Here is a 27,400-nt window from a genome sequence, read left to right as displayed (position 1 = left end):
TCCCTCGGGCACCGTGTAATGAAGTGACCTGTATGAGCGGTGGGCAGGACAAGTTCTTCACTCCCTCGGTACAAGGGACAATAATAAACCAATTCCAACCTGCCCCTCGGAATCCGTCCCAGCATTAACCCAGTCACCCTGCCCCCCGCCACGTCCACTACCGCAGCTCCTGCCTGACCCACGGAGCCTGAATCTCGGGCCCTGGTGACCGGCTCCGGCTCTGTGCCCCGGCTCCGGGCCCCGGTGACCGGCGACTCTGCACCGACTCTTCCCTCAGACCTGCCTCCCGCCAAGGGGAGTCCGTCCTCACTTCCTGGTTACCGCTCCGGAAGTGACCGCCCTCTTTATGACGAATGTTCCGGTTAGTGACGCATCAACAACAACAAAAGATGGCGGCGGCTGAGGGCGAGCGGCCGGGCCCCGGCGGAGAGGCGGCGGCGGCTCCCGCTCCCGCTCCCAGTCCCGGCGGAGAGGCGGCGGCTCCCGCTCCGGGCCTCGGCGGAGAGGCGGCTCCCGCTCCCGGCCCGGGCCCCGGCGGAGAGGCGGCGGCTCCCGCTCCCGGCCCGGGCCCCGGCGGAGAGGCGGCGGCTCCCGCTCCCGGCCCGGGCCCCGGCGGAGAGGCGGCGGCTCCCGCTCCCGGCCCGGGCCCCGGCGGAGAGGCGGCTCTGGGCCCCGAGGACAGCGGCGACCTGCAGCGGACCGAGGAAGGGCTCAGGCGGCTGCTGGCTCAGTGCGAGCCCGGGCTGCTGTTGCTGCAGAGCCTGTTGGTGTGGGAGCGGCCGGCGCACAGCGTCCTCATGCTGCTGGGCCTGAGCGGCGTCTTCTGGTAAAGTACCGGCCCCAGCGAGCGGTCCCCCATCTCCCGCACCCTCCGCACTCATCCCGCAGAGAGCCGGTACCGGCAGCTAGTAGCTGGCGTCGCCAACAGTTACCCTGCAGCAGGCTCGGAGAGACCGGGCGATGTCCCGGGAAGATGCCGCTGTAAACCGACGTTCCCCCTTCCCCGTACTTGCGACCTGTTTCTCAGCAGACGTGCGGAGCGAAGGCCTATTCTCCCGTTTGTTGTGTTCTTCTCTGAAGTCCCTGTGACCATTTGTGCACGTCTTTAACCCCCGTTCCAGTACAGCTGACACTTGCACGTTTTTCAGTGCTTTATGCTTGTGGGGAGACTCAAGAAACAAAACAGAGGTGTAACTGCCCAGCCTACTCCAGCCGAGGCCTTACCAGTGCTTTGCATCAATCTATCATGATTGTTTTGTTTTTTCTTAGTCTGAGCCTTTGCACACACTCATAGGCAAATCATTTTGACTAACCCGATTAATATGCTACAGAGAGTTGGGGTCTTTTTTCATTAATGTTATGTAGAACGTGTTTAATAAAAGTACATGTCAAAGTTGAAGGTAATTAAAGGCGTAGTGGCTTCAGAAAAAAGGAGCAGGAGTACACCACTCTACCATTGAAGCCTGCCCTGCCATTCAATGTGTTTGAGGTAGTGGTTGAGATGCAAAGCAAGGAGCAGTGGTGAGTGCTATATGGTAAACGCCAGTGTTGCTGCTTAAATGAAATAGTTTGGCTTGGTGTCCACCTTGTTCTGGAGTGCAGATTTTCAGCACCATAGCTGTGATGTTGAGTCCTGCAGTCTTTGCTGTATCCAGTGCACTTCGCCCTTTGTTAATATCACTTAAAGTGAATCACGCTGACTTTGATTTTCGTAAAATAGTATAACTTCAAAACAGGCCCTTCACCCCAACTCGTCCAAGGTGCCCTCCTGAGCTAGTCCCATTTGCCTGCATTTGGCCCATATCAAATCTGTTTATAACCTGCCGAAAATTTTTCACTATCCATTTTGCAGTTCACAATACCACCGTTAGAAATTATGGTATGTGCCTCTCCCCAATGTCCACGTTATTAATATAGATCAAAAAAAGCCATGGCTTGGGAAATGACTCTTTTTTTACTTTTAGTATATAGGCATGTTTTATAATATCAGGACAGCACAAAGCAGGTTATAACCAGTAATGTACTATTTGAAGAACAGTTAGTAAATATAAGCAAAATGGCCAGCCAGTTTGTACACAACAAGCTCCCATTGTGTTGGTAATGATCACATGACACAAATTTTGAATTGTAATGATGTGAATGGATAAATATTGCCCCCAGTACACTGGGGGTAGCTTATCTAAAATAGTGCATTGGGATTTTGTGCCCACCTGAGGTAGTATATGGGTCTGACAGCTCGTTAATAGATTAACTGACAGTAGCTCTGCCTTGGTGCTGCCACAGCTTTAATCAGCTTTAATTTTTGTCCTCTGGCCGCTGGAGATGATTTTGTGCTCAGTCTGTTCCCCTGTGAGTCACAGCTGACACTGGGGATAATGTTTTGAGTTTGGAAGAATGAGGAGATCTCACTGAAATGTATAACAGCAGTTGACAGAGAAGGAGGAAGAGCTATAAGGAATGCCTTTTGACAAGGATTCAGTAGGAACTTTACAAAAATCTTTGAAGGAGATTTTCCCAGGGTGACAATGGCTAACACGAGGGGACATAATTTTAAGGTGATTGGAGGAAGGTATAAGGTGGATGTCAGGGGTAAGTTTTTTTTTCCCACAGAGTGGTGTGTCCATGGAACGCACTGCCTGCAGAGGTTGTGGGGGCAGATACATTAGGGACATTTAAGAGAATCTTAGATAGACACATGAATGATAGAGAAATGGGGGGCTATGTGGGGAAGGGTTACATAGATCTTAGAGCAGGGTAAAATGTTGGCACAACATTGTGGGACGAAGGTGTGGTGTTCTATGAAACTATTTGCAGGGCCTGGGGGGAGAAAAGCAGAATTAATTGGAGAGATCTTCCAAAGACCTGGGATAGGCATGAGGGGCTAAATGGCCCCCTTCTCTGTTACAAAATTCCATGATTAATAGTTCCCAAAACCTCCATGGGAGAAGAGTTGAGGCAGGGAGAAGGGTGAGGACTTGGCAGAGTTGGGGTGCAGGGGAATTGTGGAGGTGAGGTTGTAACCTGGTTTGGGCAATCGTGTGGAGTTCTTTGTTTCTGGAATCTGAGGTTCTTTGTGGTAATCAATTCTGAATGAAGCCTTTCTCAACAGGTTGTTTTCATCCACTTCACTCCGCCCTATCTTCCTGATCAGTTCGTCTTTGTTGGGAATTGTGCTGTTGGATCATTGGAAGAGTGGTCTTTTGGCCCACCTCATAGGTATGTCTGCCCTGCACTACAAATCCTGGTGTAAGGAGTCGAGAAACTAGTTATACCCCAATTGCTGGATGCCTTTACCTCGCGTGTAATCCTGGTCCCAACACGCTGTCACATCTTTAGTCCTGACATCCTCGCTCACCTCTGTAGCCTCCTTTCTTAGAAAGATATAGATATATATTTATTAGTCATATGTGCATCGAAACACACAGTGAAATGCGTCTTTTTCCATTACTGAGAATGTGCTGGGGGCAGCCTTTAAGTGTCACCACTCTTCCAGCACCACACAACATGCCCACAACTCCTGACCTGTACGTCTTTGGAACGTGGGAGGAAACCGGAGCACCCGGAGGAAACCCACTCAGACACGGGGAGAATGTGCAAACTCCTTACAGATGTCGGTGGGAATTGAACCTGGGTCGCTGGCGCTGTAATAGCGTTACGCTAACCACTACACTACTGTGTCATTCTTGTTACCCAAGCTGTCCTCAGCAGTCTCCCTCTACTCAGGCTGTGTACCCTCCCCTTGATCTCAACCACCCTCCCATGTGTTTATCCCCCTGCCCCACAGTTAGTACGTGCTTGCACTCTCGTCTCCATCACAGTCGGGTCACTGTGTGGAGAAGTTGATTGTCTTTTCCTTTCTTTCTCTACAGTGCAACATCCCATGGATGAAGACGGGAGGTACGTTTCCCCACTGCACTAGCCACAGTGTCTTCCCCAGATTGATTGGGAGCTGACAAGTACACCTAATGTAGGAAAACCTCCCAGGTTGTGTAGCCCCAGGGAAAGCAAAAATGGATGTGGGGTGGGAGCACTGATTTAAAAAAGATATTGTAATTTTGGAAAGAAAGCAAGGATAGAATCCATTTGGTTAAAGTTCAGAAGCAGCTCAGGTATGATTGTGGTATGAATTCTGTAGGTTTCCAAAGAGAGAACAGCAGCAAATCTGCAGGGCATTTCAGATGTGCAAGAACTGAAGTCGGGTGATATTGGGGGGCTTTAATTACCCAAATATCGATTGGGACAATGTTAAAGGAAGAGGAAGAATTTCTAAAATGTGTTTAGTAGACCTGCTTTAACCAATGAGTTTTTGGCCCAACTAAGTAGGATTGAGGTAGGCAGAGTGAAACAGCTGTCAGCAGAACAGCGAGGTGAGCTAGATGATCATATCCTAGGATTTGATGAGCAATGGAGAAAGGCAAGGAAATCTCTAAACTGGCAGAGGGCTTTCTTGAATGGAACAAGAGGGGATCTAGCTAGATAAAATCCAGAAGGAGACAGAGGTTATCATTCAGGTGTTGTCTGCACCTGAAACAAGAAACTACAGATGCTGGAATCTGAAGCACAAATCAAACTCCTGGAGAAACTCAGTGGATCAAGCAGCATCTGTAGAGGCAAAGGGATGATTGACATTTCAGGTTGAGGCACAATTCAGTCCTGATGCAGAGTCTCCACCCAAAACATTGACCATCTCTTTGCCTCTACTGATGCTGCTTGACATGCTGAGTTCTTCCAGCAGTTTGTTTTATAGCTTCAGGTAAAACCGACTACATTCCCACAAGCATAAAAGGTAGGAGAACCAAAGCCAGGGCTCCTTGAATGATGAGGAAATTAGTGAATATGACAAAATAAAAAGAGTACTTATTAATGTATGTCAGCTGAATTCTTCAAGCAAGAATCAGGCAAGTACAATAAGTTGAGGCAAGAAGTGAAGAGGAAATATGAACGGTAAAGGAAACGTGCAAAATAAAATAGCAGTTAACAGAAAGGGGAAATGAAAATCATCTCGTAGCTTAAGTCAGTTAGCAAGAGGCAGTGTGGGGTCTGAGGCACAAAGGGAGTTTGGGTGCTTAGAAATGCTAGTTGGTTATTATATTTAATGAGTACTTCAGCAATCTTTAGTTTAAAAAATGCTGACAGATATTGATTGAAGTGCAGGTGGTGGAGGGAATGGATGGGGTTAAAATGGATTTACTGGAAAGGCTTAGAGTGGGTGACTTGCCTGGTGTAGATGGCTTGCATTCCATGTTGCTAAGGGACATGGGATGGAGACAGCAGAAGGGCTTGCCGTAATCTTCTGGCCTTGCCTATGTATGGAAAGGTGCCAGAGGATTGGACTGTGGTACAATGTGAACCCCTCAAAGGAACAACATTCTTCATAATGACTCAATATAATTTCAGGGATTTTAGAACAAGATAATCAGGTAGTTGGAGAGATTTGAATTAAGAAGTGATGCATGTAAATGCCTGCGTTGACTAACTTGAATTTTTTTTTTGAAGTAACAAAGTTGACGAAGGAAGTGCAGACGATGTTTGCTGTGAGGATTTTAAGAAAACCTTAAACAGTCTTTCATTAATGACAGGTTAATAAAATTGAGATTCATGGAATAGGAAAGTCAATGTCGTTTTGGATATGAGTCAGAGTTATACAACAGAAACAGGCCCTTCAGCCCACCATGTCTATGCCAACCATCAAGTACTTGTCTATCCTAATCCTATTTACCAGCACTTGATCTGTAGCCTTCTTTGCCTCATGATTCGAGCATTTGCTTGGACCTTTCTTAAATGCTGTAAAAGCACCTGCCTCCACCCATTTGGGCAGTGCACTCCAGATTCCAGGGACGCTCTGGGTGGGGAGAATATCCTTTTCAGCTCCTTCTGAACCCCTTGTCCTGTAGCCTATAGTTTTAGGTATCTCTGCTAGGGGGGAGAAAAGGGTTTCCTGTTATCAAACCTATCTCTGCTGACTGGATTGCTCTACATTTTGGGCATTACATTATGGATTCAATGGACTTGATGGTGTCGCAGAGCATGGCAGCAGGCCACTTGCCCTTTTGAAGCAGGTGGGGACAGTAGGTGAGCTAGAGAAACAAATGACTGCAGATGCTGGAATCTAGATGAAAAACACTATGATGCTGGAAGAACTCAGCAGGCCAGACAGCATCCGTGGAGAAAAGCAGGCAGTCAACGTTTTGGGTCAGGACCTTTTTTCAGGACTGAAGATAGGAAAAGGGGAAGCCTGATATACAGGAGGGGAAAACAGCAGTGATAGGTGGACAAAAGAGGGAAGGCGGGGTGGGTACAGGGTGATGATAGGTGTATGGAGGTAAGAGATAGTGATGGGCAGGTGAGGGGGAGGAGGGGAGAGCAGATCCACCGGGGGATGGGTCAAAGGTAAGGAAAGAAAAAGGGGGATAGAAGAAAAAGAGGCTAGGAAAGGGAAGAAGAGAAGATGCATGGTGACGGTTACTTAAAGTGGGAGAATTCAGTGTTCATGCCGTTAGGCTGTAAGGTTCCATGATGGAAAATGAGGTGCTGTTCCTCCAGTTTGTGCTTGGAATTTTTCTGGCATTGGAGGAGGCCGAGGACTGACATATCAGTGATGGAATGGGAGGGGAATGTAGATCGCGGTTTCAGACGGAATGCAAGTGTTCTGTGTAATGGTTACCTAGTCTATGTTTGTCTTGCCAATGTCCAGGAGGTCATATTTGGAGCACCAAATGCAGTAGATGATATTGAGGGAGGTGCAGGTGAATCTCTGTCTCACCTGTGGGGGCAGTGGGAAGTTCCCGGGGTGGGGGAGCAGTGAACTAGGGAGTTGCAGAGAAAGGTAGAAAAGGGTGGGGAGAGGAAGATGTGCTTGGCAGTGGGGACCTGTTGGAGATGGCAGAGAATGATGTGTTGGATACGTAGGCTGATGGGATGAAATGTGAGGACAAGGGGGATCCTATACCTGTTGGGTCTGGGAGGGATGGGCGTGAGAGCAGAGGTGTGGGAAATCTAGATTCTTCTGGATTCCAGCATCTGTAGTCCTTTGTTTCTCTCATATTAATCCTACCTCCTGGCAGTTGGTCAATAGCTTCCAACATCCAAATTATTCACCTATTACAAACAGCAAGGGTTCCAACACTGATCCTTGTGGCACACCAAAGGCATCCAATCACAAAATAACCCTCTACTGTCACACTGTTTTCTGTTGCCAAGCCAGTTTTGGATTCAATTTCCCAATTTCCCCTCAATCCCATGAACCCTATCCTTTTGGACCAGTTTCCCATGTGGCACCTTGCTAAAGGCCTTACTGAACCATATCTACTGCACTACCTTCATCAATACACTTTGAATTTTTTGAAGAGGTAACAATCAGATTGGCCAGTCAAGACCTGCCCTTGACAAAGCCGTGCTGTCTATCTTTGATTAGTCCCTGCCTTTCCAAGTAATCATTAATCCTGTGTCTCAGAATTTTTTTCATTAACTTCCCTACTACTGATGTTAGGCTCTAATTACCAGGCTTTTTCCTGCAACCCTTGCAAAGGAGGTTCACATCTGCCATCCTCCAATCTATGCTGTAATGACTTTATGACATACAGCAAGGAAAACTTGGCTCCATTCAGGTCCAGTCCTGCCCTGTGCCAGCCTGTCACTGTGTGGAATCACTTTGGTACGTGTGCTGTTTAATGAAAACCAGAGTCCTGGTGTGGTTTCTGGCCCAGAGTAAACAAATGATGATGGGTAGAGACCACTGGCTGGTACAGTAGTGGGAACGCCGAGTTTGATTTTTGAGATTTGACCTGAAGCCCAGTGGTTCCATAACCCTCCAACAACTGGTATCTGGGTTCCTTGTAGCCATTGATGTAGTGGACAGAATGGTTCCACGTATATTACTGGGACATTTTCTCAGAGATGGTTTCTAGTGTGAACGTGGCATTTGATGCTACTCTGTTGTAATATTGAACAAATTGTCCTGACCCTCTGAGGAACTTCCTCCAGTTATCCGCTTCCTGCCAAGCAGTGCGGTGACAGGTTCCAGGTTAGTGTCTAGGCTGGATTGATGGGTCCCTGCAATGTACATTGGATGCAATAACATCCACTAAATAGCAGATTGTGAAGATTTCATTTCTCTGTAGTGTGCACTGAGCTTCACAAAGGTCATGAAGATCCCAGGACATTGCTGATCAGTGCCAGGTGGGAGTCTAGTTCATCTTGGCATTTCACAAGGGGAGGGACAATGTTGCAGGATGGATGTCTGCTCACTGCCTCCTGCAATGACATAAACTTCCTGTACAGGACTTGCTCTCAGACATCCTCAGGCACCTAACCCCTGCCTGAACTACTGTAGATTAATCCGTGTTTCTCCTTTCCTCCAGTGATGGAAATTCCACAAGGCCTCGGCTTCTCAGACTGCCTGATCTCTGCCACTATCTCGCAGAGAGCTGGGTGGCCTTTAACCTCTACCTGAAAGAAGTGCTGGAGTACAAGAGACAGAACCCAGGCAAGGTGGGTCAAGGTACCAAGAGTAACTGTGTATGTGTGGCATGGACAGATCTAATTAACCAAATGTGACAAAATCAAGTGAAACAACCAATCTTAGAGTTTTTTGAGAAGGTTACCAAGAAAGTCGATGAGGGAAAAACACTGGATTTTGTCTACATGGACTTTAGCAAGGCCTTTGACAAAGTCCCCATGGGAGGTTGCTCCAGAAGGTTAAGTTGCTTGGCATTCAGGATAAAGTAGCCAATTGGACTCAACATTCTCAGCAGTAGAAGCCAGAGAGTGGTAGTAGATGGTTGTCTCTCTGATGGTGTGCTGCAGAGATTGGTGTTGGGTCCATTGTTGTTTATCATCTATATTCATGATTTAGATGATGATGTGGTCAACTGGATCAGCAAACTCGCAGATGACACCAAGATTGGTGGTGTAGTGGACAGCGAGGAAGACTATCAAAGCTTGCAGCGTGATCTGGACCAGCTGGGAAAATGGGCAGGAAAGTGGCAGATGGAATTTAATGCAGACACGTGTGAGGTGATGCACTTTGGGAGGACAAACCAGGGTAAGACTTGCACAGTGAATGGTAGAGCACGGAGGTGTTGCAGTAGAACAAAGGGACCTGAGAATACAGATCCATGGTTCCTTGAAAGTGTCATCACAGGTAGATAGGGTCATAAAGAGAGCTTTTGGCACTTTGGCCTTCATAAATCAGGGCACTGAATACAGGACTTGGGATGTTATGTTGAAGTTGTGCAAGATGTTGGTAAGGCCGAATTTGGAGTATTGTGTGCAGTTCTGGTCACCTACGTACAGGAAGGATATCAATAAGCTAGAAAGAGTGCAGAGAAAATTTACATGGATGTTGCTGGGATATGAGGACCTGAGTTATAGGGAAAGGTTGAATAGGTTAAGACTTCATTTCCTGGAACACAGGAGAATGAGAGGAGATCTTGGAGGTATACAAAATTATGATGGGTATAGATAGGGTGAATGCATGCAGGCTTTTTCCCCTCAGGTTGGGTGAGACTAGAACTAGAGGTCATATGTTTAGGGTGAAAGGTGTAATATTTAAGGGGAATCTGAGGGGAAACTTCTTCACTCAGAGGGTGGTGCAAGTGTGGAATGAGCTGCTAGCAGAAGTGGTGGATGCAGGTTCAATTGTAACATTTGAGAGAAGTTTGGATAGGTCCATGGACGGGAGGGGCTTGGAGGCATATCGTCCAGGTGCAGGTAGATGGGACTAGGCAGAAGATCAGATGGGCATGGACTAGATGGGCCGAAGGGCCTGTTTCTGTGGTGTAGTATTCTATGACTCTGACAATGTGTGTGACTGGAGCAAGTGTGACTGATGGCAGGATTACAGAAACAGCAAGTGAAAAGGATGACAGGGTTTACTCCTTACTGTAAATCCCTTTGGGCTTTATTCAGAGTGAGTACCTGTTTTATTTATCTTTGTTTGAAGGCTTGGAGTCCTGTCATGACTGAATTGTGCATATTCTACCCATTTTCTCTCAGTTCTTTCTGAAGATGTGCATGGGCTGTTCAGCACTGGCTGCAATTGGACATTATATCCCTGGAATCATGATATCCTACATCTTCAGTGAGTACATTTTTCCCAAAGGAATATCAAATTGTAGAGTTGATCAGACAAAGCTGGGAGTTGACACACTAGGTCAAGATAACCACATAATTGTAGCAAAGACTGATAGTAACTGGGTAGCAGCTGGCTCTCTAACCATCTCAGCCAGAGGTTTTGGGATCATTGTGTGCTGATGTGAGCAGCTAGAATCTTTTCTAATGCAAATACCAGTGTTAGAATCGTATATCCCAAGGTTATGTAAAAGTAACACTCCCTCTGCCCTGTATTGTCAACCACTCTCAGAGCAGGGACAACATGGGTTGGATACATTAGAGCACCCTCTACACTGTCCTATCAAACACTCCCCGGGCAGGGACAGTACAGATTAGGTACAGACTAAAACTCTACATAGACTGTCCAATTGGGTATTCCCAGGGTAGGGAGAGTGCAGGTGAGGTCCAGAGGCTGAGTGGCTGGGGGTCATTGGAATGTCATTCATTGATCCTTTGTTGTTTGTTCCAGTACTGAGCCTGCTCCTATGGCCTCTGGTGGTTTATCACGAGCTCATTCAGAAGATGTACACAGGTTTGGAGCCTGTGCTAATGAAACTGGATTACAGCATGAAAGGCAGCACTCAGCACCGGCAAAGAGACAGGAAGAGTAAGTCACTCCTATCAGAGGGCAAAGGGGGGAGTTGTACGCCAGTACAGAGCCTTCTGAAATGTTGTGTTTTATCTTGGGGGGCTGAAAGTGATGTTCCAGTGTAAGAAATCTTTGGTCGGACCCCTTTGTTCAGCTATAAGCCACTTTTCAGGAACAAGCAAAGGATGATGGAGTAGATGTACCACTTTGACCAGAATGATGCAGGGGTGAAAGGGTTTAATCAGCAGGACCTAGGTTTGTATTGACTTGAGTTTAGAAGATGTTGTCTATTTAACGATTATGATGTGATTAAAGGTGTTGCTACAAAAGTAAAATGGTGCAAATCAGAAATAAAAACAAAGGCTGGAAATACTCATTAGGTTTGGCAGCATCTGAGTCACAGCAGAGAAGGAGGCTCTTCTACCCACCATGTGTCCACATACCAAATATGGGTAAATGGGACTAGTATAGATGAGCACAATGGTTGGTATGGATGTGGTAGGTCAGAGGGCTGTTTCTATGCTATATTGCTAGAACTATGTCTGTGCCAACTATCAGGTACCCATTTATTAATATTTCCAGCACTTGGTCTGAAGCCTTCTTTGCTTTAGTAATACAAGTAATTTTAGTTATAGAGTCATGCAGCACAGAAACAGGCCCTTTGGCCCAACTGGTCCATGCTGAGCAAGATTCCCATCTAAGCTGGTCTTGTCTGCATTTGGCCCATATCCCTCTTAACCTCTCCTATCCACGTACCGGTCCAAGTGCCTTTTAAACGTCGTTAATGTACCTGCCTCAACTACTTCCTCCGGCAGCTCCTTCCATATACTGTCCACCCCTCTGGCTGGAAAAAGTTGTTCCTCTCCCCTTTCACAAACCAATGTCCTCTAGTTCTTGATTCTCCAGTCCTGGGGAAAAAGAATGAGTGCATTCACCCTATCCATGCCCCTCGTGCTTTGAGAGAATTAGTCAGAGAACATAGAACACTACAGCACAGTATAGGCAGTTCGGCCCACGATGTTGTGCCAACATTTTATCCTGCTCTAAAATATGTAACCCTTCCCTCCCACATAGCCCTCCATTTTTCTATCATTCATGTGGCTATCTAAGAGTTTCTTAAATGTCCCTATTGTATCTGCCTCCATCACCTCTGCCGACGGTGCGTTCCACACACCCACCACTCTCTGTGTTTTTAAAAAAAACACTTGCTTCTGACATTCCCACTACACCTTCCTCCAATCACCTTAAAATTATGCCCCCTTGTGTTAGCCATTTTCACCCTGGGGAAAAAGGTCTCTGTCCACTCAATCTATGCCTCTTGTACACCTCTATCAAGTCAACTCTCATCCTCCTCTCCAAAGAGAAAAGCCTGAGCTCGCTCAACCTATCCTCATAAGACATGCTTTCCAATCCAGGCAGCATCCTGGTAAATCTCCTTTGCACCCTCTCTAAAGCTTCCACAGCCTTCCTGTATAGACCTCTGGTTAGACCACACTTGGAGTATTGTGTTCAGAGTTTTATAGAGCTGCAACATTACCTGACAGCTCTTGAACTCAATACCTCAACTAACGAAGGCCAATACACCATACGCTGCCTTAACAACCCCATCAACCTGCGCGGCTACCTTGAGGGATCTATGGACGTGGACCCCAAGATCCCTCTGTTCCTCCACACTGCTAAGAATCCTGCCATTAACCTTGTATTCTGCCTTCAAATTCGATCTTTCAAAGTGTATCACTTCACACTTTACTGGGTTGAACTCCCATCTGCCACTTCTCAGCCCAGCTCTGCATTCTATCAATGTCCTGCAGCAACCTTCTACACTATCCACAGCACCACTAACCTTCGTGTCATCTGTAAACTTACTAACCCACCTTCCACATTCTCATCCAAGTCATTTATAAAAAATCACAAAGAGCAGGGGACCCAGAACAGATCCCTGCAGAACACCACTGGTCACTGACCTCCAGTCAGAATGTGCTCTATTTACAACCACCCTCTGTCTTCTATGGGTGAGCCAATTCCGAATCCACACATTCAGGTTTCCTGGATCCCATGCCTCCTGAGTTTCTGAATAAACCTTCCATGAGGAACCTTATCAAACACCTTACCGAAATCCATCCACTGCTCGACCTTCATCAATGTGCTTTGTCACATCCTCAAAGAATTCAATCAGGCTCGTGAGGCACGACCTGCCCCTCACAAAGCCATGCTGACTGTCCCTAATCAGCCTATGTTTCTCCAAATGCCTAGGAATCCTGTCTGTAAGTAATTTGCCCACCACTGAAGTAAGACTCACTGGCCTGTAATTCCCAGGGTTATCCCTACTCCCTTTCTTAAACAAAGTAACAACATTTGCTACCCTCTAATCATCTGGCACTACTCCTGTGGCCAGTGAGGATGCAAAGATCATCACCAAAAGCGGAGCAATCACTTCCCGTAATAACTTTGGATATATCCCATCTGGCCCCGGTGACTTATCTATCCCAATGTTTTTCAAAAGTTCCAGCATATCCTCTTTCCTCACGTCGACGTGCCCTAGCGTATCAACCTGTTGTCCACCATCCTCACAAATTTCAAGGTGTCTCTCACTGGTGAATACCAAAGCAAAGTATTCACTAAGGATCACCCCCTACCTCTACCAGGCCCATTTTTCCTCTTTATCCTGATTGATCCTACCCTCACTCTAGTCATCCTGCTATTCTTTGCATATATGTAGAACTCCCTGGGGTTTTCCTTGATCTTACCAAGGACTTCTCATGTCCCCTTCTAGCTCTCCTAAGTCCATTCTTAAGCTCCCCCCTGGCTATCTTGTAACTCTCCAGAGCCTTTCTGATCCTTGCTTTCTAAACCTAAAGCTTCTTTCTTCCTCTTGACACCCATCCAGAAACCCATGCATGTACTCCCTAAATAACCTCCACATTTCTGTTGTGCACTCCCCAAGAACATCTGTTCCCAATTTACACTCCCAAGTTCCTGTCTAATAGCATAATTCCTCCTCCCCCAGTTAAATACTTTCCCATATCATCTGCTCCTATTCCTCTCCAAGACTATGGTAAAGGTCAAGGAATTATGGTCCCTGTCTCTAAAATGCTCTCCCACAGAGATATCTGAAATCTGATCAGGCTCATTGCCTAGTACCAGGTCCAGTATGGCCTCTCCTCTAGTCAACCTGTCCACATACTGTGCCAGGAATCCTTCCTGGACACACCAAACAAACTCTGTCCCATCTATCCCCTTTACACTAAGGAGGTGCCAATCAATATTGAGGAAGTTGAAATCACCCATGACAACAACCCTGTTATTTTTGCACCTCTCCAAAATCTGTCTCCCAATCTGCTCCTCAATGTCTCTGCTGCTGTTGAAGGGTCTGTAGAATACTCCTGACCTGCACCCACACTGACTCAATAAACAATCCCTCCAGGACATCCTCCCTTTCTACAGCTGTGACACTGTCCCTGATTAGCAAAGCCACTCCCCCACTTCTTTTACTTCAGTCCCTGTCCCTTTCGAAACATCGAAACCCTGGAACATCCAGCAGCCACTCCTGCCCTTGAGACAGCTAAGTCTTTGTAATGGCCACAATGTCATAATGCCACGTACTTACCCATGCTCTAAGTTCATTACCCTTGTTCCTGATACTTGCATTAAAGTAGACACACTTCAGCCCATCCAACTGACTGCAATTTTGCCCTTTCAAATGCCTGTCCTTCCTCACAGTCTTTCTACACTCTGCATCTACTTGTACACGAAATGTACCAACCTCTGACCTATCACTCGGGTTCCCATCCTCCTGCCAAACTAGTTTAAACCCTCCCCAACAGCTCTAGCAAACCTGCCCGCAAGAATATTGGTCCCCCTCCAGTTCAGGTGTAACCCATCCCTTTTGAACAGGTCGTACCTTCCCCAGAAGAGATCCCAATGAGAGATGGTGGAAGCAGGCCCTTTGGCTCTCTGGGTCCATGCCGACCACCAGCCTCCCATTTACACTAATCCTACATGAATCCCATTTTACTTTCCTCACGTTTTCATCAATCATTTCACCAGATTCTGCCACTCACCTGCACACTGGGGCAACTTACAATGGCTAATTAAGCTGCCAAACTTTGGGATATGGGAAGAAACCTACATGGTCACAGGGAGGACATGCGAGCTCCACACAGACAGCACCAGAGATCAGTATTGAACCCAGCTAGTCAGGCAGTGCATTCCAGATTCCAACCACCCTTGGTGTGAAAAAATTCCTCTTCTGAACCCCATGGAACTTCTGATCCCTTACCCTAAACCTAGCTTTGGATACCTCTGCTATGGGGAAAAATGTTTCTTACCACCTACCTCTCTATTCCCCTTATTTTGTACACCTCTATCAGGTGTCCCTCCAGCCTCCTCTGCTCTAAGGAAAACAAGCCTTGTCTATCCAGGAGCAGAATTAGGCCATTTGACCCATCGGGTCTGCTTCACCATTCGATCATGGCTGATTTATTTTTCCCCCTCAACCCCATTCTACCTTCTCCCCCATAGCCTTTGACTTCCTAATCAGGAACCTATCAACCTCTGCTTTAAATATACCCAATGACTTGGCCTCCACAGCTGTCTGTGGCAATGAATTCCACAGATTCACAACCCTCTGGCTAAAGAAATTCCTCCTTACCTCTGTTGTAAAGGGACGTCCTTCTATTCTGAGGCTGTGCCCTCTGGTCCTAGACTCTCCCACTACTGGAAACATCCTCTCCACATCCACTCTACCCAGGCCTTTCAATATTTGGTAGGTTTCAATGAGATCCTTCCTCATCCTTCTAAACTCCAGCAAGTACAAGCCCAGAGCCATCAAATGCTTCTTCATAGAAACGTAGAAAAACCTACAGCACAATTCAGGCCCTTCTGCCCACAAAGCTGTGCCGAACATGTCCCTACCCTAGAAATTACTAGGCTTACCCATAGCCCTCTATTCTTCTCATCTCCATGTACCTATCCAACAGTCCCTTAAAAAACCCTATTGGATCCACCTCCACCACCATTGCTGGCAGCCCATTCCACGCACTCACCACTCTGAGTAAAAAAAAACTTACCCCTGACATCTCCTCTATACCTACTCCCCAGCACCTTAAACCTCTGTCCTCTTGTGGCCACCATTTCAGCCCTGGGGAAAAGCGTCTGACTATCTATCCTATCAATACCTCTCATCATCTTATATACCTCTATCAGGTCCCCCCTCATCCTCCGTCGCTCCAAGGAGAAAAGGCTGAGTTCCCTCAACCTGCTTTCATAAAGCATGCTCTGCATTCCAGGCAGCATGGTGTGCCAACCTTTAAACCATGCCTAAGCCTATCTAACCCCTTCCTCCCACATATCCCTCTATTTTAAATTCCTCCATATGCTTATCTAACAATCCCTTGAACTCGACCAACGTACCTACCTCTACCACCACCCCAGGCAGTGCATTCCATGCACCAACCACTCTCTAGGTGAAAAACCTCCCTCTGACATCTCCCTTGAACTTCCCATCCATTACTTTAAAGCCATGCCCTCTTGTATTGAGCATTGATGCCCTGGGAAAGAGGCACTGGCTGTCTATATCTATTCCTCGTAATATTTTGTAAACCTCTATCATGTCTCCCCTCATCCTCCTCCTCCTCCAAAGAGTAAAGCCCTAGCTCCCTTAGTCTCTCCTCATAATCCATACTCTCCAATCCTGGTAAATCTCCTCTGCACCCTTTCCAATGCTTCCACATCCTTCCTATAATGAGGCGACCAGAACTGGACACAGTACTCCAAGTGTGGTCTAACCAGAGTTCTGTACAGCTGCATCATTACCTTGTGGCTCTTAAATGCAATCCCATGACTTATGAAAGCTAATATCCCATAAGCCGCCTTAACTACCCTATCCACCTGTGAGGCAACTTTCAGGGATCTGTGGATATGAACCCCCAGATCCCTCTGCTCCTCCACACTGCCCAGAATCCTGCCATTAACCTTGTACTCCACCTTGGAGTTTGTCCTTCCAAAGTGTACCACCTCACACTTCTCCACATTGAACTCCATCTACCACTTCTCAGCCCAGCTCTGCATCCTGTCAATATTCCTCTGCAATCTTCGACAGTCCTCCAAACTATCCACAACATCACCAACCTTTGTGTCGTCTGCAAACTTGCTAACCCACCCTTCTACCCCCTCATGCAAGTCATTAATAAGTAGAGTAACTCCTCCTTTCTTGTTCCTAACTTCTGACTCTAGAGAGGATCCTTCTACATTATCTATCCTTTCTGCAGCTGTAATATTGTCCCTGGCCAGTATCGCCACCCCTCCTCCTCCTCTTTCTCCCCCATCCCTTTTAAAACAGTGAAATCCAGGAATATTCAATATCCATTCCTGCTCTGGTGACAGCCAAGTTTCTGCAAGAGCCACAATATCATAGTCCCATGTACTTATCCAAGATCTCAGTTCATCTCCCTTATTCCTGATGCTTCTCACTTTTAAGTAAATGCACTTTAGCCCATCCACCTTTCTACTTCTATACCCTGTACTCTGCTTCTCCTTCCTCAAAGCCTCTCTACATGTTAGATCTGACTTTTCCACATCCACTTCTTCCTCTGACCTACCCCTCTGCTTCCCTCCCAAACCACGCTAGCAAACCTGCCTGCAAGGATATTGGCCCCCCCCCTCGGGTTCAGGTGTAACCCATCCTCTCTGTACAGGTCCCACCTTCCCCAGAAGAGATCCCAATGATCCAAAAATCTAAAACCTTCCCTCCTGCACCAACTCCTCAGCCACTCATTCATCTGCCATCTCCTATTCTTACCTTCACTATCACGTGGCACTGGCAACAATCCTGAGATTGCTACCCTTGAGGTCCTGTTCTTCATTCTTCCCTAGCTCCCTAAACTAACTTTTCAGTACCTCATCCGTCTTCATACCTATGCCATTGGTACCAACATGTACCATGACTTCTAGCTGTTCTCCCTCCCGCTCAAGAATACTGTGGACCCGATCAGAGACATCCCAGACCCTGGCACTTGAAGGCAACATACCATCTGGGATTCATGCTCACTTCCACAGAGCCTCCTGTCTGTTTCCCTGACTATCGAGTCCCCTATCACTACTCCCCTCCTCTTCTCCTCCCTTCCCTTCTGAGTAGCAGGACCAGTCCCAGTGCCAGAGACCTGGCTACTGCTGCTTGATCCCTGCAGGTCATCCCCCTCAACAGCTTCCAAAGTGGAAAACCTGTTACTGAGGGGAACAGCCTCCGGGATCCTCTGCACTATCTGCCTGTTCCCTTTTTCTTTTTCTCTCCCCTGACAGTCACCCTTCTATCTGCTTCCTGGACCCTAGAAATACCTGCTCTAAGGGGGGGTGACTGTCTCCCGATGCACAGCATCTACATAACTCTCTCCCTCCCTGATGCTTCGCAGTGTTTGAAGCTGCAACTCCAGCTCATTAATTCTGAACCGAAGTTCCTCCAGCACTTACTGCAGAAGTGGTCACCGTGCACCCCAGCAGGGTCCACCATGTCCTCCATCTGAACTATTCTTTCCCTACCTAGTTTTATCCTACTTAAAATTTATAACAATAACAGGTAAACCTTACTGTTACTTACCAGCTACTCATCCACCTCGCCCCTTTACGTCTAAGCTCATTGAGCCAAAGCCCAATCACTCTGCTCCCTCTCACTCCGCTGCTCACTCCGAATGCTGCCCACGGGATATGGTGGTGTTCTTTTTAAACTGTTCGCGCGCTACTGACTGACGTCATGTGCCTGCGCAGTTACTCCCTGCTATCCCCGAACCGCTTAGACAGGGCCGAATTTGTTAGGTGCATCCAGGAGGGTTTCATAAATGGAGATGGTCCAGTGAGGTGGGGCTGTACCAGACCTGGTGTTGGGAAATGAGCCTCGGCAGGTGACTGACCTTTCAGTGGTCACAACTCCTTAAGTTTTAAGATAGCTGTAAATAAGTATGGACCTTGTGGGAGAGTATTACATTGGAACAGGGTATATTACAGGAATTAGGGAGTGTTGTTTGTGAACAGCTGTTTTTGGGCAGGTCCACATCTGACCTGTGGAGGGTGTTTAAAGACCAACTGCACAGAGTACAGGACAGGTCTGTTCCAGTAAGAAAGAAGGACAAGGATGGCAAGGTAAAGGAACTTTGGATGTCGAGAGAGGTGGTGAACTAAATTCTATTTTGTTTTGGCTGACATGCACATTGAGGTTCCATTATTTTAAATTCTTGCCAATGGTTTCTCCTTTTATTTTGATAGATCGGGAGATGATTCAGCCCATTGAGTCCATGTGGTTTCTTGGAGCTTTCCCATTCCCCCACTTAACTCTTGTACCCATCAGCTCCCCTGATACTCTACCAGGGGAAATTAACATTGAACAGTACAGCACAGTGCAGGCCTTTTGGCCCACAATGTTGTGCTGACCTTTAAACCTCGCCTAAGACTATCTAACCCCTTCCTCCCGCTTATCCCTCTATTTTAAATTTCTCCATATGCTTATCTAATAACCTCTTGAATTTGACCAATGTACCTGCCTCCACCACTGCCCCAGGCAGTGTATTCCATGCTCCAAGCATTCTCTGGGTAAAAAACCTTCCTCTGATATCTCCCTTGAACTATCACGTCTCCTCTCATCCTCCTTCTCTCCAAAGAGTAAAGCCCTAGCTCCCTTAGTCTCTCCTCATAATGCATACTCTCTAAACCAGGCGGCATCCCGATAAATCTCCTCTGCACCCTTCCCAACACTTCCACATCCTTCCTATAATGAGGTGACCAGAACCGGACACAGTACCCCAAGTGTGGTCTAACCAGAATTTTGTAGAGCTGCATCATTACCTCGTGGCTCTTAAACTCAATCCCACGACTTATGAAAGCTAACACCCCATAGGCTTTCTTAACTACCCTATCCACCTGTGAGGGAACTTACAGGGATCTGTGGATATGGGCCCCCAGATCCCTCTGCTCCTCCACATTACCAAGAATCCTGCCATTAACTTTACTCTGCATTGAAATTTGTCCATTCAAAGTGTACCACCTCACACTTTTTCAGATTGAACTCCATCTGCCACTTCTCAGCCCAGCTCTGCATCCTATCAATATCCCTCTGCAAGCTTCGATAATCCTCTACACTATCCACAATGCCACCAACCTTTGTGTCATCTGCAAACTTGCCAACCCACCCTTCTACCCCCTCATCCAAGCCATTAATAAAAATCACAAAAAGCAGAGGTCCCAGAACCGATCCTTGTGGGACACTGCTAGTCACAGCCCTCCAATCTGAATGCACTCCCTCCACCACAACCCTCTGCTTTCTACAGGCAAGCCAATTCTGAATCCACATGGCCAAGCTTCCCTGGATCCCATGCCCTCTGACCTTCTGAAGAAGCCTACCATGTGGAACCTTGTCAAATGCCCTACTAAAATCCACGTAGACCACATCTACTGCACTACCCTCATCAATCTGTCTGGTCACCTCCTCAAATAGCCTATATTTATAACTGCTTTTGTTTCTCACCTTGCTCTGACCTTTATTTTTTGATTATTTTCATTGTCCCAATTTTTCCACCCATGTTCCCCCATTTCTCCATCTAACCACTTTCAGCTCTCTTCCCATGGCTCCAGCTCTGTCTTGTTTATAATTTCCTAAAGACTTTGTTGCAGATTGTGGTTTGTGCTTTTCAGAGAAACTGATGTTGAAACCAGAGAGCTGCGATGAGCCAACAGCGGAGACAGAGAGTGAGAGTGAGGCCGAGCTTTCCTGCTTTAATTCTAAGGTATTGGACTAACCAGTGTTCCTTTAACTTGCAGCTCTTTTGTGGATGCTCACGGGATCTGTGCCACTTATGGAGCTGTTTATTTGCATGGATTATCAGTACAATAATATCTCAATAACAAGCAGAATTAACCTATGACCATAAGACTTGGAATCTCTCTGGCATGTGGCTAAATTTCAATAATTTTGGTCAGATTCCACATGAAACCTTTTTAATAAACAAAGCTTTGGGCAATCAGATTGAAAGCCAAGATGAATGGGAAACTGGTGAGAGCTCATCAAAGGCAGCTATAATTCAGTGCAGGAGTAATGTCAGTGTGTTGTGTGGTACTAGTGTTGGGCTTCTTTGTTTGGTAAGAGGATCCCAAGGATCTGGGGTTGGGAACTAATCCTTAGGATTCAGTCTGAAAAGCAGTAGTGGTGGCTGCAGTGCTTAATGTTGGAATGTGAAGATCCCAGGTTGTTGAGTTGGAGGGATGGAATGAAAGACAGTGCAAAGTGGTTGATTTCTGATGATTTTATATTAACAAACGAGGCCAAAGCTCTGCAACATCTAGGGAATGGTGGATAATCAAACAGCTAATTTAGGGAGGAAGCTCCAAGAACATCTCCGTCTTCCACACTGACGGCGCCCAGCATGAGTATCGAGAACATCTCCGCCTTCCACAGCGATGGAGCCCAACGTGCATGCTAAAGAAGAAGCTGAAACATTCACAACTTTCTGCAACCAGAAGCACCAAACAGATGCTCCATCCTCTCGTCCTCCCAAGGTCCCCACCATCGTAGAAGCCAGTCTTTTGGCCAACTGGATTTACTCCATCTTCTGTCAAGGAAGGACAAAAGCAATGAATACAGTAGAGGCTCTGAGCCTTAGCAAAACTACCCAGTTTTGCCCACAAAAGGACAAGCAGAGCAAGTCCCATTCCATAAGTCTTCTCTCAGTCATCTCCAAAGTGACTGAAGATGTCATCATGGCTCCTACTAACCAATAACCTGCTTACTGATGCTTAGTTTGATTCCATCAGGACCTCATTGTAGTCTTAGCCCAAACGTTCACAAAAGAGCTAAATTCCAGAGTTGCTGTGAGTGATTGTCCTCATCTAGAAGTCCTGGTAAAGATCCCTCGTGGTAGTCTGTTCCAGAAGATTAGATCACATGGGATCCAAGGTGAGTTGTTTAGTTGAATACAAAATTGGTTTGGTCACAGAAGACAGAGGGTAGTGGTGGAGGGGTGTTTTTCTGACTGGAGGCCTGTGGCCAGTAGTGTTCTGCAAGGACTGGTGATGAGACCTCTGTAATGTATAGTAATGAGTTGGATGAAAATGTGGGTGGGCTAATTAGTAAATTTGCAGATGACACAAAAATTGGTGGAGTTGTGAATAGTGGGGAAGGATGTCAAAAGAATATAGATCAGTTGGAAATATGGGCACAGAAACGACAGACTATCTTTAATCCGGATGTGCAGAATGATGCATTTTGGGAAGTCAAAGACGAGAAGAAAGCATACAGTAAATGTTGGGAGTATTGATGTATATTGAGGGATCTTGGGGTGCAAGTCCAGAGCTCCCTGAAAGTGGCAACATAAGTGGGTAGGGCAGTAAAGAAGGTGTATGGTGTGCTTGCCTTCATCGATTGGGGCATTGAGTACAAAAGTTGGCAAAGCATGTTGCGGCTGTATAAAACTTTGGTTAGGCCACATTTGGAGTATTGTGTACAATTCTTGTCCCTACACTATAGGTGCAGAAGAGATTCACCAGGATATTGCCTGGATTAGAATGTTTTTTAATTCATTCAAGGGATGTGGACCTCACAGACTGAGCCCATCACTAATTGCCCTTGAAGGTGGTGGTGAGCTGCCTCTTGAACTGCTACAGTCCGAGAGGTGTGGGTGGGGGGTGAGGGAGGAGGAGTTCCAGGATTTTAACCCAGTGACAGTAACGGAACAGTGATATTTCCAAGTCAGGATGGTGTACGGCCTGGAGGGCAGCTTCCAGGTTCTGGTGTTCCCCTACTTTTGCTACCCTTGTCCTTCCTGGTAGGGGTTGTGGGTTTGGAAGGTGCTGTCTAAGGAGTCTTGGTGATTTGCCACAGTGTATCCTGTAGATGGTACAAACTGCTGCTATTGTGCATTGGTGGTGGAGAGAATGAACAGCACCCATCCACAGTCAGTCTAGCGGGTTGCTATGTCCTGTATAGTGTTGAGCTTGACTTGTATTAGCTATAAGGAGAGGTTGGACTAACTTGGATTGTTTGCTCTGGAGTGACAGAGGCTGAGGAAATGTATAAATTTGAGGGGTGTGGATAGTTGGTCTTTTTCCCCAGGATAGAAATGTCAAATACCAGAAGGCATGGGTTTAAGGTGAGAGGGGAAAAGTTTAAAGGAGATGTGAGGCAAGTTTTTTTTTAAGTGGTGGGTGCCTGGAACACATTGCTAGGGGAGGTGGTGGAGGCAGATATGATAGCAACATTTAAGACACATGAACGGGCAGGGAATGGGAGGGATGTGGATCATGTGCAGGTAGGTAGGATTAGTTAGATTGACATCATAGTTGGCACAGACCATGACAGTGGGCCGAGGGCCTGTTCATATGCTGTACTGTTCTATATTCTATGTTAAAATTGAGGGGAAAACTTCACTGGCTGGAATTGTGTCTAGCTCGAAGGACTCTGGTTGGCTTTTTTGGGGATCAGTCGTCCTGGTCTGAGGACATCACTGCTATAGTTCCTCAAGGCAGTGTCCTGGACCCAGTCATCCTTGGCTGCTTCATCATTGACCTCCCCTCCATTGTAAGGTTCAAAATTAGAACTTGGGAGTCATAGAGCAATATAGCACGGAAACTGGCCCTTCTGCCCACCACGACTGCAGACCACCAGCCACCCATGTACACTAATCCTGCATTAATCCCTTTTTGTAAATTCTCCCATATCCTCATCAACTCCCCCTAGATTCTACCATTCACCTACACACTGAGCAATTTACAGTGATACCAACCCGGACATCTTTGGGGTATGGGAGGAAACCAGAGCACCCAGAGGAAACCCATTACCAGTTCTAATGAAAAGTTATTGACCTGTGTTAACTCCATTTCTCTCTGCCTGCCCTGCTGAGTGCATACATAAAGCACAGGAACAGGTCCTTTGACCCATGGTATCTATGCCAACCATGATGATAATTGAAACTATTCCCATCTGCCTGCATGTGGTCTGTATCCCTCCATAACCCTACCTGTTCATGTGCCTTTCTAAATGCCTCTTAAATATTTCTATCATATTTGTTTCTATTACCTTCCTGGGTAGCATGTTCCAGGCATCTACCATTGTGTGTGTGTGTGTGTTTCTGTATGTGTGTATATATAAACTTGCCTTGCAAATCTCCTTTGAATTTTCTTCCTCTCATCTTAAATTTATACCATCTAGTATTTGACATTTCCACCTGGGGAAAAAGACACTATCTACCCTATTTATGCCTCTCATAATTTCATAAACCTCTATCAGGTCTCTGAAGCTCCAGAGGAAACAATCCAAGTTTGTCCAACAACTCCTTATAGCTAATACTCTCTAGTCCTGGCATTATCCTGGTGAACCTCTTTTGCACCCTCTCCAAAGCCTCCACATCCTTCCTAATGGGGTGACCAGAACTGGACACAATACTCCCAAGTGTGGATTAACCAAAGTTTATACAGCTGCAACATGACTTCCTGATATTTATATTCAGTGCTTCGACCAATAAAAGCAAGTATATTGAGTACTGCAGCACTTCTTCTGTTTTTATTTTAGAAATGGGAATATTCATGGGTAATTGCAAATGGCACTGAATATTTTCTGATCTGATGTGCACTGACACAGTTCATTGCCTGTATTTGTCAGAACCTAGGAGGCTTTCAGACATGTGGGCTGATAAGTGGCAGGTAACATTCCTGCCTCAAGTGCGTGAAAGAGAACCTAACCACTTCTTCATGGCATTTACCGTGGTCAACATCCTGGGACTCTCCATTTACCAGAAACTTAACTGGACCAGTCTCCATACTGACCAGATCTGGATATTCTGGATGACTGCATCGGCATTTGACTCCCCAAAGCTTTCCCACATTCTGCAAATATGATGGAACATTCCACTTGTCTCGATGCATGAAACTTCAACAGCAATCTGAGTTTGACACCAGCCGGGCAAAGTGTGCCATGGTGGCAGTATGGACCATCTACAGAATATAGTGCAACAGCTCACCAATACACTGTCAGCTCCCAAATTCCTGAACTCCACTACTTGGGTAACAGGTGCATGAAAACGCTGCCACTAGCAAATTCTCCTCCAAGACGCACACTGTTTTCACTTTGAAATATATTGCTGTTCCTTTGAAATTGTTGTATCTATAACAATGACAAAGGAACAACAGAGAAGGTACTCAGGAAGCTGAATGGTCTAAGGGTAGATAAATCTCCCATACCAGATGGAATGCCCCCTCGTGTTCTGAAGGAAGTAGCTGTAGAGATTGCGGAGGCTTTAGTAATGATGCGAAAATAATAGGGTTATTATAATGGGCGACTTCAACTTTCCAAATATTGATTAGCACCTACTTAGTGCCAAGGGTTTAGACGGGGCACAGTTTAAGTGTGTCCAGGATGGATTCCTGACACAGTATGTTGACAGGCTGACTAGAGGGAATGCCATATTAAATCTAGTTTTAGGTAATGAGCCGGGACAGGTGACAGATCTATCGGTGGGTGAGCATTTGGGGGACAGTGACCATTGCTCCATAACTTTTAGAATTGTCATGGACAGGGATAGGAGCAAAGAGGATGGGAAGATATTTAATTGGGGAAAGGTGAATTATGAGGCTATAAGGCGAGAACTTGGGAGTATAAATTGGGATGACATTTTTGAAGGGAAATGTACTATGGAGATGTGGTCGATGTTGAGGGACCTTTTGCAGGATGTTAGGGATAAATTTGTCCCGGTGAGGCAGAGAAGGAATGGCAGGGTGAAGGAACCGTGAGTGATGAGAGAGGTGGAACAACTGGTTAGGAAGAAGAAGGCAGCATACATAAGGTGTAAGCAGCAAGGATCGGACAGGGCTCATGAGGAATATAGAGTAGCAAGGAAGGAACTTAAGGAAGGGCTGAGGAAAGCGAGAAGGGGACATGAAAAGGCTTAGCAAGGAGAATCCCAAGGCTTTTTTCTTGTACGTAAAGAGCAGAAGGATGGCTAGAGTAAAGGTAGGTCCGATTAAAGACAAAGTTGGGAGGATGTGCCTGGAAGCTGTGGAAGTGGGTGAGGTTCTCAATGAATACTTCAGTATTCACCAAGGAGAGGGGTCTTGATGATGCTGAGGACAGTGTTGGTAGAATATGTAGATATCAAGAGAGAGGATGTGTTGGAGTTGTTAGAAAATATTAGGACAGATAAGTCCCAGGGTCCTGACAGAATATTTCCCAGGCTGCTTCGTGAGGCGAGGGAGGAGATTGCTGAACCGTTGGTTAGGATCTTTGAGTCCTCGTTGTCCACGGAGATGGTACCGGAGGATTGGAGGGTGACGAATGTTGTCCCCTTATTCAAAAAAGTTAGTAGGGATAGTCCAGGGAATTACAGGCCAGTGAGCCTTGCATCTGTGGTGGGTAAGTTGTTAGAAAGGATTCTAAGAGATAGGATCTATGAGCATTTAGAGAATCATGGACTGATTAGGGACAGCCAGCATGGCTTTGTGAAGGGAAGATCTTGTCTCCCAAGACTGATAGGGTTCTTTGAGGAAGTGACCAGGAAGATTGATGAGGATAGTGCAGTGGATGTGGTCTACATGGATTTTAGTAAGGCGTTTGACAAGGTTCCGCATGGTAGGCCTCTTCAGAAGGTCAGAGGCCAAGGGATCCAGGGAGGCTTGGCTGTGTGGATTTGGAATTGGCTTGCCTGTAGAAAGCAGAGGGTTGTGGTGGAGGGAGTGCATTCGGATTGGAGGGCTGTGACTAGTGGTGTCCCACAGGGATCGGTTCTGGGACCTCTACTTTTTGTGATATTTATTAACGACTTAGATGAGGGGGTGGAAGGCTGGGTTAGCAAGTTTGCAGATGACAAAGATTGGTGGTGTTGTGGATAGTGTGGAGGAGAAAAGTTGGGAATATGGGCAATGCCATTGGCAAACAATGACACTGAACAGTAATAGGAAACATTTGACATAGTGTTGAACAGAGTGTGGGAAAATATCTTCTGCTGAAAAGAGGAACAAAGTACAGATATGAAGGAACATCAGAGAGTGAGGAAAGAGGCTTGCATTAAATTTAGTTAAGGAGGGCATGAATGATAGAAAAATGGAGGGCTATGTGGGAGGGAAGGGTTAGATAGATCTTAGAGCAGGATAAAATGTCGGTACAGCATCATGGGCCGAAGGGCCTGTATTGTGCTGTAACATTCTATGTTCTAAGAGATTAGGTTTTAATAATCAAAAAAAAATTGAGGCCTAAGGGGAGCTACAAAATTAAACTATCAAGGAACATGACAAAATGGAAGTATTTTGCAGATGCTTCAATGAGAAAGGAAGGTTAGGATGAATTGGGCATTAAGGAATAGCAAATCAGTGCTACAGGGAGATGCATAAATGTTAAATCATTATTAAGAGTCATAGTCAACCAGCATGGGAACAGCCCCTTCAGCCCAAGTGGTCAACACTGACCAAGATTCCCATCTAAGCTAGTCCCAATTCCCCGCATTTGAACCATATACCTCTAAACCTTTCCTATCCACGTACCAAGTGCTTTTTAAATGCTGTTAATGTACCTGCCTCAACCAATTCCTCTGGCAGCTCATTCCATATACTGACCACTCTCTCCAGTTGCCCTTCTTGTCCCTGTTAAACCTCTCCCCTCTCACCTTAAACCTATGCCTTCTAGTTCTTGATTACCCAACCCTGGGAAAAGACCGAGAGCATTCATCCTATCTA

General features: G+C 46.3%; 1 protein-coding gene across 3 annotated transcripts in view; it reads left to right on the top strand.

Moving 5' to 3' along the window:
* Positions 1-383: 383 nt before the first annotated feature.
* Positions 384-27,400, top strand: part of retreg2 (reticulophagy regulator family member 2) — a 45,674-nt gene continuing 18,657 nt past the window's right edge. Inside the window, exons 1-8 of one of the 3 annotated variants that reach the window (XM_052025940.1) lie at positions 384-581; positions 660-826; positions 3,110-3,216; positions 3,870-3,897; positions 8,361-8,490; positions 9,997-10,081; positions 10,583-10,720; positions 20,381-20,472. In XM_052025940.1, the coding sequence (XP_051881900.1) occupies positions 390-581; positions 660-826; positions 3,110-3,216; positions 3,870-3,897; positions 8,361-8,490; positions 9,997-10,081; positions 10,583-10,720; positions 20,381-20,472 (939 nt within the window). In that variant the 5' untranslated portion in view covers positions 384-389. Of the gene's footprint in view, positions 827-3,109; positions 3,217-3,869; positions 3,898-8,360; positions 8,491-9,996; positions 10,082-10,582; positions 10,721-20,380; positions 20,473-27,400 lie in introns of all 3 variants that reach the window. The other 2 variants (XM_052025931.1, XM_052025925.1) reach the window with 2 other exon arrangements.

The sequence above is a fragment of the Pristis pectinata genome, chromosome 1 (genome assembly GCF_009764475.1).
Source record: "Pristis pectinata isolate sPriPec2 chromosome 1, sPriPec2.1.pri, whole genome shotgun sequence".
Classification (NCBI taxonomy): domain Eukaryota; kingdom Metazoa; phylum Chordata; class Chondrichthyes; order Rhinopristiformes; family Pristidae; genus Pristis; species Pristis pectinata.
The sequence above is the reverse complement of the archived record's forward strand: the minus strand, read 5'-3'. Positions and strand labels throughout refer to the sequence as shown.